Source organism: Lutjanus erythropterus, chromosome 20 (genome assembly GCF_056507025.1).
Source record: "Lutjanus erythropterus isolate fLutEry1 chromosome 20, fLutEry1.hap2, whole genome shotgun sequence".
NCBI classification, from domain to species: domain Eukaryota; kingdom Metazoa; phylum Chordata; class Actinopteri; order Lutjaniformes; family Lutjanidae; genus Lutjanus; species Lutjanus erythropterus.
The window spans coordinates 22,339,411-22,352,654 of NC_139336.1; the positions used below are offsets into that span (position 1 = coordinate 22,339,411).

General features: G+C 39.3%; 1 protein-coding gene across 1 annotated transcript in view; it reads right to left on the bottom strand.

Moving 5' to 3' along the window:
- The window catches only part of LOC146308507 (netrin receptor UNC5D-like), a 254,613-nt gene that overhangs the window by 25,079 nt on the left and 216,290 nt on the right, over nucleotides 1-13,244 (bottom strand). The window contains exons 10-12 of the mRNA XM_084745856.1: nucleotides 9,475-9,624; nucleotides 7,232-7,450; nucleotides 5,441-5,525 (exon numbers count right to left, since the gene is read on the bottom strand). Coding sequence (XP_084601982.1) covers nucleotides 5,441-5,525; nucleotides 7,232-7,450; nucleotides 9,475-9,624 — 454 coding nt within the window. The remainder of the gene's footprint in view (nucleotides 1-5,440; nucleotides 5,526-7,231; nucleotides 7,451-9,474; nucleotides 9,625-13,244) is intronic.

Here is a 13,244-nt window from a genome sequence, read left to right on the forward strand (position 1 = left end):
AAATAGAACAAAACTCTAGTGGTATTTAGCCATGCAGATCATCAGTTAAGGTAAATGGAACTTAATTTGTAGTGTTCAGAACAATGGAATTTTTTATATTTTTTGTACTCTTCATTTAGTAATTTGAGGTACCTTACAATAGTTACTTCTCAAAATGATGGAAATTTAGATATTAAACAACTTTATAGCTATTGTATATCCCTTCTACCACATCCCACCTCATAATCCCAGATCCAAACAAATAATAATCATAATAAAGGAAGAAAAATAATATATTAACATTAATAAGTTCGAATAACTAACAAATAACTAAGTTTAAAAACATAATAAAATAAAATAAATCAAATTAAAATCAAATAAAATAGAATGGGTTTGACTCAGGTAATGCCTCAGTATTCAAATACAATATTCTGTATCCTCTTCCATCCCACATCTAAAAATCCAGTTCCTATGATTTATTTTCTCCATTTTATAGATTTTGTTCATTGTGTCCTTCCATCTGATTAACTGTGCTGCCTCTGATTTTAGGAGTGGTTTTGGTGTTCAACCAAGTAATAATTGCTTGGGGCTCAAATGGAGTATAGACTGAATATCGTAATATTGCCGCAAAACCGCACAGGAAAAGAATTAATAGGTGCGTCTGGCGTCTACCGCCGCACATTTTTGCTAGCAACTTGATTTTGCCTCCTTAGAGTATTTAGCACAGTAAAAGGTGTTATAAAAAAAGAGTAGCTGGATTGAGTTGGCAGGGCAATGAAAAATAACATTTTAAAAAATCCTCTTTCCTAAAACAGTGTCTATGTTGTTCTGGATATAATCCACAGAACACAATGTGAACAGCAACAACATCCCTAGACTATGAATAGCTACTGTTAGCTTGTTATGCTAGGCAGGTAGCCAATAAAAAAAAGTAACATCACTTGAGGCAATTTATCAGATTTTGCGCAGCTCCCTTTGGGGCCACAATACATGAGCAGTAGTGCTCCCTTCAGATGTGTAAACAGACTTTGATGTGTAAAATGATGCAAGTTCACCTTTAATGTTTCTCTCAAAGCATTTGCTAGCCTCAGTGAAGTGTTGGAATATATAATATGATTTTGTCAAACAACATGTTTCCCAGCTTTAGCTGCCTTAAGTTGTACTAATCAATATTTTCATTTGAACAATGGGTCTAATGATGATGTGTAATGTAAGGTGTCGCTGATAGTAATCCATCATTATTCAAATGTATGCAGATGACGCAGCAATTTTTACATGCGCAAAAGACATCCAAGAAGCCTCCACAGGTCTTACATCTGCAATAACCCATGTTCAGGACTGGGGTACTAAATTATATCTTGTATTGAATAATAAAAAAAAAACTGTGTATGATGTTTACAAAAGAGGGGAGGACCATGACATTGTAAAGGAATTCAAGTATTTTGGGCCATATTGGATTCTACATTCATCTTTAAAAGTCATGTGAAAAAGGCATCAAAGAACAAAAACTTAATTTACAAAATCGCACTTAAACCAACAGAATCACTTTTCTAGAAAGCCATGAAAGTGTTTGATAAAAACTTCAAATATGCTTCAAAAATGTTTGGGTAAAAGTGCTTCCTGAACTCAAAATAGGTTTGTCCTCTCCCTCTCCCTCTATTAAAAAAATTAAAGTGAATTATTGTTACGGCATGGTCATGTTAGACCTTAAAACAAACAAACTCGATGAGTTTTGGCATCAAGCCTTCATCAGGGACACTGCTGTGACAGTAAAGGTATTTTAATTGTTTTCAAAGAGATGCTTGGAGATATTTCACTTCAAATGTGCGTGTTTTATGTAGAAGACTTTGCATGGACTTCTTTCAATCAGTTTAATAAATTAACACGGACACCAGAGTCACCACTAGAGGGAACTCTGAGGTGCCACAAAGGTGCACCATATTTCGTCACAGCACCCCCTACTGGCAACAGGAAATTACACGCTTTATACTTTGATGGACTCCTCCCAGCAGGTTGACCAAATACAGCTCAAACTTGGTCAGAAAAGCCTGAAGACCTTGATGAAGCTATGCTGTGAAGATTGTCAGGTTTCATCGAACAGCAATGTCCGAGTGGCAAGGTGAACTCTGAGATTTCGCCATGACGTGCAAAGTTGTTGTAACGTGACGCTTCATGGTCAAATCTGCCCACGTTTGATAAGAACCCTGACCCGAATTAATCTACAAGCCAATATTCAGTTGATGTGGCAAAATGGCTCAATAGCACAATGTATTTTGTCTTTTTTTTAAATCTGTGTATTGTTTATGAATTTGTGTATTGTCACTTGTAATGTTTCAGTTTTTGTTATGTGTCTATGTACTACGGATGTAAATTATCATTCTCGCTAAAGTCCTGCATGTTCACATTTTGTATTTTTATCTGAAATTCATTATCTTGCAATGTCCCTATCAAATAAAGTACATTTGCATAAATTTTAATTAATTGCTTGGGTTGTGTGAAACTTTGTTTTGTTTCATTCTCGCCATTCTTATCAGAATCATTTTCAGGATCAGCAAGCAGCTGTTTTAAGTGAAAAAACTCTGAAAACCCTCTGTACACTACCTTGTCAGACAAAACAGCAGACTAGCTGGGGAACATAGAGGAGCAGTTATCTGCTAAAGATATTTCCCTCAGGTGTTAGTGTAAATGAACATTTGTTAGGTGGCCAGTGATGCGACTCCAAAATAATGCTAATGTGTCTGCCGGATGTGTAAATAGGCAGGTGTTTGCTTACACGTTAGCTGTATAAGGTGAAAATAATAAGTCAGCAATGAGTTTACAGCTTGTTGCACCGCCAAAAAACTAAACGCAGGCAGGTTTGAGGGTAAATTTAAGGAGAGGCTTACTAGAGTATTAGTACTAGATAAAGTTGGTCAAAAAGAGGACAGCCAAAAACAACCACCAACCACAATCTTAAAAGGAAGCCTAGTCTGAGGCAGGTATGAACGATACTGTTGAGTATATTACAGGTGCCTCCTTGCCTCCCATATGCTCAAAAAATCAGGATGATACTGCTCAACTCATTCACTCAAACTTCACATAGCAGGCGTATTTTGTCACACACTACGCTTCTGCCCTTGGACTACCCAGTGTCCCCTGCTGAGCCGGAGAAGATCACACACAAAACAACCTCACAAAGCCCAGAGGATGAACGGAAAGCTCTCGCGAACACCTGAAACCGAGCCAGAGCTGATCGATTCCCATTCTTTGCGGAGGAAAGCGTCGTCTTATGTAGATGGCCGAGGCCTGAATGGGAAGAAAGGATCCAATTTCTCCCGTGGACTCTGCGGCTGTCAGAAGATAGGCTTTGACTGACAGCTCAGTGGTGCACGGCTCCTGCAGCTTCTTAAACGACAGCCAGAGAAGTAAACAGCATCAGGCTTATCAGAGCAAAGCAGGAGCCTGGAGGGCAGCAGCTCGGCTGAATTGGGGAGACTTTAGGCAGGGGAGGGTATAACCAGCCCACTGACTGAGCTCTGAGACACATCCTAGAAGTGACCTTTCTGTATCTTTAACACTAACCCCAGCACTGACAAGACTTTCCATCATTTATGACACAATGCTTCCCCACCATTGATGGGATATTCCAGCAGTCTGTGTTTTCACTGCTGTACAATAGGGGGCACTGAAAACATCTTATGCTCATGTTTTGAAGTACACTTTGTGGCACAACAAACTGCCTTGATGCACCAACTCTGGTGTCTGTTGTAGTGTAAGACGTTTTTAAACGGTTGCAAGTTGTTAATAACGAAGTTATCCTGGCTTCCTCATGCAAAACACTTGAATATCAGGTGCTGTTTTAGGCATTATACACTGACATTGACATTGTCTTTTCAGTTCTGGTGTCTCCAGTGCACTATAGGAGCATCAGTTGACCCGGGTGAAATGAGGCGCTTCATTTATTGCTTTCAATACGTTTGGGCCTTTAAGCATCTTGTGAAAAGGTACAGCAAAAGATGCAGCAGCCAACATTTAAGTGTTGATAAATAAACAAATGAAAGACGCTAGGATGAAAACTGGATATAAAAACCGAAGTGATATATTCATATTCATTGTTACATACAACAATATTCCGGGAGTCTTGAAAGACTGGTGAATCTGTTATCTGCCGCTGGCTGGCAATTTGAAAATAAGAGCGAAGAGTTAACCGCTGAGGTTTTTAAGCAAGCCTCCCCAAGGGAGCTCCAAACAGTTTCAGAGAGGCCTGGTGAATGGAAATGAAAAAAATATAATATCAGTTTTTACATCAGTTATCAAAAGGAGATCCCATAAAAGTCTAAATGTGGGTGATTAGTACTTTTTTTTTTTTTCATTTTCCCAGCATTAAAAAGTAATAAATGCCTTTGGACAGATATTTTAATGTATTTGGTGAAGTTGGTGAAAATGCAATACTAGGGTATTTTGGCTCAATTGTTTGGTGTCTACGGGATCAAATAACATAATCATGATCACATAGATATCCAGGAATTTAACTGAAGGAATTTAAAATCCCCTGGCTAACAGTAACCTAGGACCTTTACGGGTGGGGGCAGGTGGGGTGAGATGACAGCTGAATTTCAGCTGTGGCCCTAAATTTCAGCTCTGATTCTCCCTCTCGGATGTAGAAATCGAATTTCAATGAGAAGCGCAGGCGGTTCGCCGTGCTGTTGAGGTGATATCTCGCTAGCAGGGTTTCACACAGACCTGCTGACACGTTGATACTGTCTGCTATAAATCAAGAACATGTCCAAAAACTGACTTCTGCTTGTCAGATAGCTTTTGAGGCTCTGTTACCAAGAAGTCAAAGGTATTAGACTCCTTTTTCAAACGGCTCTTATCTATCATGCCGTTTTCTCCTCAAGTAATAGCTTTGTGAAAATCTCAAACGGCAAAGTCACAGAAATAGACTCCTGCTGGCAGGCAATAGTCGTCTAAACTTTGCGGCATATCACGTTCGGCTGAACTAAAAACCAAATCAATATCATCATGACTGCACAATTTTCCCTACTCCGAACCAGTCACGATGGAAAGAGATATTGTCACAGTTATGTCTACAAACACAAAACAGGCTAGCAGGATCGTGGAGTGTCTTTCTCTGTTGAGACAGTTGCTTAAGGCAGTAATGCAATCTGTCTACAGCTGCCAAAGCATTTGTGACACATATGTCCTCCCCTGCAGTGTCGGCAAGATGAGCAAGGATCCCATGCTGGGTGGGAATATGCCGGCATCTGTACTGTATGCGCGAATGTGTACAGTACATGTGACTTTCTGTGCGAGGGGATCTGTGTGTATCTTTGCATGTTTGTGGCGCATGTACGGCAGAGAGAGAGGAGGAGATGAAGTGGCGGCATGAGACATGAGAGATGCTGTGTGACTGCGATTGAAAGATTAAAAGAGAGCAGCCTGAGAAGCAGACTGCGCCGCCTCAGCGAGAGTCCCTCACCTGCTGTCCTCCTGGTTGATGATCATGTACATTTCCCAGGTAGTGTCTTCTGCGATCCCCCCATGAGGCACCAACAGACTGATACCTGCGGAGAAGGAGTATGCAAAAGCTGATCAGCACACACGACACACACGTACGCGCACCTGCCCGGCTGTCAGGTCTCTTTACTAAAGGTGACAGCCAGAGAGGTGACGGCCCCAGAAAAAGGTGACGGAAGCGAGTCCCGAAGGCCTTGTGAATCAATGCTGCCAGCAGTCGCTTTGTCACAAACACACAAACAGACTGTGTTGTTCTTAGACAGAGATGCACATACACACACACACAATATTGTGCTGTATGATAAACAATTACTGCCAATCTACACTGCAGAAGATAAAGCCCCTCGAGGGACAGGATGATGAATGTAGGCCATGGGAAAGAGCTGCCTGAATAATGTGGTAGACGGAGCATCATAGGTTTACATTACAAACACTTAAAATTTCCTTCATAGTGTATGCAAAGATCTTTAAAGGGATAGTTCAGATTATTTGAAGTGGGGTTGTATGAAGTAACTTTCCATAGTCAAGTGTATTACCTATAATAGACGGCGGTCAACACACCTCAAGTTCGGATAAGTACCTGAAATAGGAAGATAACCAATAAACTGCTGTGCACAGGGTGAGCAGCAAAACATTTCAGCCACCGAAAAACCACCAAGTGTACACTATATTTAGAACATTTTTACACTTTAGGCGACTTCTTCTGCAGTTATACAAACAAAGTATCGCTTTCTCAAAACCAACCAAAATTCATAGGTGATATTAATCATTTTACCTCGCAGAACGCAGGATTTGCTGTTTTAATTTGTATTATTGTGTGACTTTGGTGTTTTAAAAGGATAGTTTGGATTCACCAAACTCACAGAATGACGCAAATGAGCTAACTTATCAAGACAGCGGTAGACCATCAACTCCCGTGTTCTGCAAGGTAAAACTACTGATTTTTCACCTATAGAAATTGGTCAATGTAAAGACAGCAATATTTGGTGGTTTCCCATCACTAAGAGCTGTCTGACAGCAAGGGAAAGAAATTAAACTATACTAAATATACACTTGAACTGATATAGACTTTTTTCAGGCGGATTTTTTTTTTTAAAGGGCTAAAACACTCTTTATTGCCGACCCTGTCCATAACAGCTCATTGTTTAGTTTCAGTGCAGCCGATCCTCTCTGCTTCTCTTAAGGCCGGAGCTATACTTGCTGTTTAACCACGTGTTTGCGTTCGCATCTGCACAGCGGTAACGTCTGAGGACATACTCAACCATTGCTCCAAATGGAGGCAGGATACACGACACAGGCAGGATGTGTATGTGATTGCATAATTACCGTAAAAGCAAGTATATCTCCGGCCTAACTGGAGGCGTGTTGACTGGCATCTGCTGTAGGTAATTATACTGACTATAGATAAGTACCTCATACAATCCCACACCAAATAAATATTGTATTTAGAAAAGTTTCCATACATTGAGAAATGTTGTTTGAGTTTTTTATCAGGAAACATCGGTTGGTTAAAAATGCCAATGCTGTCTAACTGCATCACTTCAGTAAATAAAATATTCATGTTTATGTTACTTGGTCTGCAGAGAAAATGTGGAAATGTCATCGATCGACCAACTGACAAGGTCAAGCAACTTCAAAATGCAAAACTATGCTGTTGTTTCAAAGTTACAGATCCCAACTTTTCTGTGATTTATATTTTTAAGTTAAAGGAAATTCAGTATACACACAGGAATATATCAAAATGAAATTTCACCTGTGTTCGGTACCACCAGCCTCCCTCCAGCATGACCGAACACTGCAGTTGCTTTGTGGAGGGGCCTGCTGAGAGTCAAGGAGACTTGTGGAGTGAAGAGGTTTTTGCCTCTTCTGCCCAGCGTCGTCCCCACCGCGACCCCTCTGTAGTCTGGAGCCAGGCCTCTTGGAAATGTCTGAGGGTGGGACATGACATGGTACTCTGCCCTCTCTGCCACCCCTAGAAATGCAATGAAAGGACTTTGCTGCAGTTACACAAACTCAGATCAGCGGCACTCGACTGAGAGAAAAGACAGGAATGTGGCATCACTGTAAACTCCGACTCCAGCAGAAATGTAGACAAACATGTCGAACACTTTTAAAGATGACTCTAAAAATTAAACACAGTATGGTGTTTGTATAACCAATCATTCTTCAACTGATGTTTTGCAGAAAAAAAAAAAAAACCCTCCCCCAAACAGCGGGTGTCCAATCATAGCTCAGCAACTGTACCTTGGCACTTGGCAAGTCTGTCAAGATTTGGATTTCTCTACAAGCCGAAACAGTGTTCAGAGGGTTGTAGTAAGAGTTATACTCTGAATTTAAAGATGTTTTTTTATTTATACTTTCCCACACCTCAAAACATAAGGGCAGAAGTGTGAGGAATAGATTAAACTGTGTGTTTATCAGCCGTAGATAGACTTATGAACAGGTCTATTGATGTGGGTCATCTATCCAGTTTTGAAGCTCTAATGTTTAAAATAAACAGATTTTTCAACACTTGGCCTTCATGTAGATCATCCACCAAAAAGGAATCCAGAGTTTTTAATAGAATCTTCTGAACCTCTAAGTTAATTATTGTTGGTAACTTTAATTTCCACTGATGACACTTTAGATGACACCTCTCAATCATTTTTAAATATCACATAATCTAACAACCTGGTTCATCCTTTTAAAGGCCCAATAATAACCATAGTCATGCTTAGACGCAGTGTTTAGTTTGGGGCTGAATGTAAATTGTCAAAATGTGTCACAGTGAACAAGATGGAGGACCCAAAGGCAGATGGGACGAAGCAGAGCCTGTTCAAAATGCAGCTTAATAAAGAAACAGAATATACAAAAGCTTAGCTGTAAGGTGGGCGGGTCAAAACTAGAGTCCAAAACAAACAAATCCAGCAAAGGGAAAATGAGGAACACAAAAGTCAAAAAACCCAAATGCAAAATGAAACAAAGGTCTGAAACACCAAATGGCAAACTGACACAGAAACAGAGAAATGCAAGGACTAAACAGACAAAGAACTAATCAGACACAGGTGGAACTAATGGTAATCAAAAAGGGCCGGACAAGGACAAAGACAGGAAGTAAAGCAAAGACACATGGGGGAGGACCAGGACTACAAAACAGAACAGGAAATGACCGGATAACCCCCAAGACAGCGAATAATGTTTCCATCAGTGTCAGATCATATGTGCATGTTGTTTGGCAGTGTTGTCCAGACTGTGGAGATAAATTACATAAAAGAAGGTGCATTTTCATGTATCACTGAGCACTTAACAGCAACATTCATTCCTCTTTTTAATAGTGCTGTGGACAATCTGGCATGTTGTCGAGATACAATTAACCATAAATGCTTTTCATAAGCTCACAAGGTTGCACCTCTAAAAATCCATCTACAATCAACAATAAGAGCAGCCCACTGGAGAAACGAAGGCATTCAGACTTTTAAAAGAAAGAGAGATCTAGTGAATTGCAAGTGCATTATAACTCACTAAGAGATCTTTTACAGTATTACACTGGAAACTGAAAATGTGCTGTGCAAGACTGGAAAGCCTGACAGGTGTAACAACTTAACAAAAGGGGACAAGGCTTTGTGGATGGTCAATACACAAGGCTCTCTATGGTGTTGACCATTTTTTTTTCTTTATATGACAGAATTCTTTAAGATTGACTGCCTTAAGAAGAAGAAGAAGAAGAACGGGTACAGTAACGGCTCTCTATACTAATGGCAGAACTCTATGTTAATGAAAGTGAAAAATAATCTGTACATCTCCTCTGTGATCTGGATCCACCCCAAACTTTATTGGGTTCCTCCTTGGCCCGTGCTACACCCTTCCACTAGGTCTCCGAAAAATTGGAGCGGTGGTCTCTCCCTAAAACCCGCTGACCAACAAACAAACTGAACCCAAAACATAACATCCTTGGCTGAGGTAATTATTGCCTCCAGTCCACAGACGAGGGCTTTCAAAACAGTTCTATTTTCTGACCTTTGGCCTTGAGATCAGGCAGCGGGTCAAGGAGCGAGCGCTCTGCCATCAGCTCCTTGTCAATGGAGTCCTGAAAACACATGGGGCTGGTGTAGGTCCGCGACACTGTCAGATCAGGTTGCATGGATGAATTAATAAGCAGGGGGTTTGCTGGAAAAACACACAAAGTAAATTACTGTCAACAAATAGACACCTTTAAGCGACAATTACATTTCTGGAGAGTGACATCTTAAACTAGATAATAAAAACCAAAAGGGTACATCACAACAAATAGGTATTTTGATCTATCTGTGACTGTAATGTCATCACCATGGAAACAAGAATGGCATACACCTTACAGTGCCAACGTCTCAATTATAAGCGACCAATGGCAAATAACAGCAGCTGGGGTATAAATATTCATTAAGACGATATTATAGGGGTGTAAATTCTCTACTTGCACAATGTAGTGTGACATATGTCTGCTTTACAAGCTGAATGTCTGTTTACTTCCTGTCAAAGCTGTAGCAACGTCACCTTCCCCTCCAAACATGATTTTGTTTGTTTTGAGTTTGGTACTTCAGTTACTTTTCAGAGTTAACTTGGTACCTATTGGTGATAGTATTTACCCTTGGTTTTGTAGAATATGTAGAGTTTTTGAGCATTTTGAACCAAAGATGGGCCAAGATGTTTTTGGTATTATTTTGTTTCTGTCAAGTTTGAATGACGATGAAAATGCTAGTTAGCCAGCTAACATTGCTAACGGTTAAAACAATATCTACCATGCTAACTGTGAAAAATGAAGCATCTAATTTAAGGATGAAAAATCACTAACTTTGTAGGCGAAGGTCATGTTTCTATAGCGTTGGTAGGAGGTTAAAAGACTTGTAGCTCGTTAAACAGATACACGTCACACTGCATTGTGCAAGTAGAAAACTGATACAGAATTATAAACCACTATGACATCAAATTGAAGCATATCATTTCATCCGACTATTGTAAAGACGTTTTTAGTGAATTTTTATTGCATTTCGGTTTGAATGAAAATGGTGATGCTAGCGTGCCAGTTAATGTTGCTAACGGTTATTGAAAACACTGATGTGACTAACTAACTTAAGGATGTAACAGCAATAAGGTAACCTAACTATAGCATTGACAGGAAGTAAACAGTGTAACTGTAGTTATAGCCAGTGATGCACTAAATTAGTCCCATGCTGTAGTCTTGTGTATGTATTAAAACAAGGACTCACAGAACCTTGTGGCTCAATCAAGAAACAGACCAGAGAAAGTTACTGTATATAAGATAAATCAGTTCCTGTAAGTTGAAATTATTTTGTGATTAATGATTCATTGACTTTGTTTCAGCAAGCATGAAATGACAGAAGACACAAAATAAACTGTGGATTCTCTTAATGAGCAGAAACAGTATATTGCCAATTAATTTTGTTGGGAATTAGGTGAGCTGTTGTCACCGTAACTCATGATCAAGGACGTGACCGCCAACACGAGTGACATGAAATGATTACTGTGTAACTACTGCAGCAGGGCATCCTACAGCAGGCTGCAACGTATAGCCCATGGAGGGGAAGACATGTTGGATTTTATGGAGGTTTGGCTGTTTTAGCCTCCCTATCAAGGGGAACAGGGACCAAGATTAAAGCTGTCCCTGCCTCCTGCTGCGTTATCAAAATGAACTTTATTATACCCCGCTGAGAGCAGTTGCTGTGGCAACCCATAATGCCCGCCTTGTAAAAATATGCCTCAATCTGAGGGGCAAAACACACCACACTCCTGAGCTCTGAAGTTTCTCTGTTTGGAGACACGGGACTACAAATGCTCCATCCGGGAGTCGTGTGAAAAAACAACAAAAACACTAATAAATCAAATTTTTAATTTTGAGATCATGAATAATTAATTTAGTTTGTAAGATAAAACCAAAACAGCCGATAATGCCACAAACTCCTTACCCCGATGAGGTTTTTCTTCAACATTTTGCTTAAATTATGGCACTAAACAAAATCTAAGTAATAATAGATAAGAGTTAAATTGTAAATTTGTTTACAATACGAAATGTGCTTGTTACCACAAGTTTTCAGTGAACGTTTATTGCTTGGGGCATTCTGATGTTTGCAATAAAGCAATAAATGCATAGTGTGCTTTATAGATTAAGCTTTATACTGTATGTTATTGGACATTTAGTGCACCACAGCACAGACAGCGAGCATCTCCAGAAGGCTCAAGTGAACAAACTGAAAAATTAAATACAGCCATTTTGTCCCCTAAAGCATTTTAATAATTGATGTTGTGATATCACAATACAAAGAAATGTATGCATAATTAATATATACACACACAAATACATATAAATACAACATGGCATGGCTTGCTTGCATGTTTACATGTTCTGCAGTTTATATTACATAAAACGACATTAATATCTGAGGACATTTACATTAAGTGAATGAAAATAATGTGGAAAAGAAGCAAAACCACATCTTGCATTGAGTGGTGTTCTTAAGTCTTAATGTATTCAGCCTCCTCTGAGTGAGTGTGTGTGTATGTGTTTTTTTTTTTTATATTTTTCTTCATCCAAGCTGAAAAATTAAACCTGTGTCTGGCCTCTTTTCTTCATTTGTGCGAATATTGTGAATAATGTCATCTCACTGTATTACCAGGCAAAACTGCATTACTCAGTTTGATTTTCTGGAGGATTTTAGTGTATTTTGAGTCATCAAAGTAAAAAAAATAGTATGACTTTTACTTGCAGTCATAAAGCTACATTTCTTTAAGCTAAATTTTACTTTTACTTTTTAAATTTGACTCACAAGACTTCAGTCAGTTATTGTGGGGCTCATTGCAATCACTATCACTGTCTTCTTCATACTTATACTTATTGTATTATTCTTGTACTTCTACTCTTTGATTGTTTCTTAACTGTGTTCCTTCTTATTACTGTTGCTGCCATGACACCTGATTTTCCCTCAGGGGATCAATAAAGGTTTATCTTATCTTATCATAAAGGCCTACTGAAATGCAAAACAGAAGATAGATTGTGTTTGTCTGTCTGTGTTGGCCAATGGCAATTTATCATTTTAATATTCATGCAAACGAACCATGCATAGTGCTGTTAATTTTATTAAACAGGAAAAATTTTGAAGTAACATTAGAGATGATAAAACCAGTTACAATTAAATTGGGTCTGACTCTTTTAAAACTGGTTTACAACAGGTTCCTGTTCTGCAGCACATAAAACAGCATAAACAGCAACACGGACATTCAGAGAGGCGAGGACTTAAATGAAGCGGGCAGATATTTCGGGTTAAATTGGTGGTTGCAAGTGTGCCATTCCATCAGATGGCGTTCATACGCCTGTTTGAAACGTCTAACAGAGGCTATTGTTCTAATATGATATGGGATCTCATTCCAGAGTTTGGCATACATGTGAAAAAATGATGACCATAGTTGTTTTTATAAGCCGGTCCTGGGATAAGTGCATGGGAGACTGATGTAGTGACGCGTCCTGTTTTGTGTTGTGTCACTCGAGCAGCGAGTGCTGGAGACGTGTTATTGTTTTGGATCTGATAATAAAATTTATTAGCTTGATTATTTGAGTAATGAGAAAAGTCATGGCGTTCGAATGTGAAAGTGCAGGGCAGTGGTGAGAGCAAGGGGGACAGTTTCTGTGGATGTTATAAAGCTCTATTGTATAGTCTTGCTGTTGGTTGGGTAATTTCCTTTGTGGTGAGGGACCAAACTGGGAGACAGTAGGATATTGCTGAAAGTGAGATATG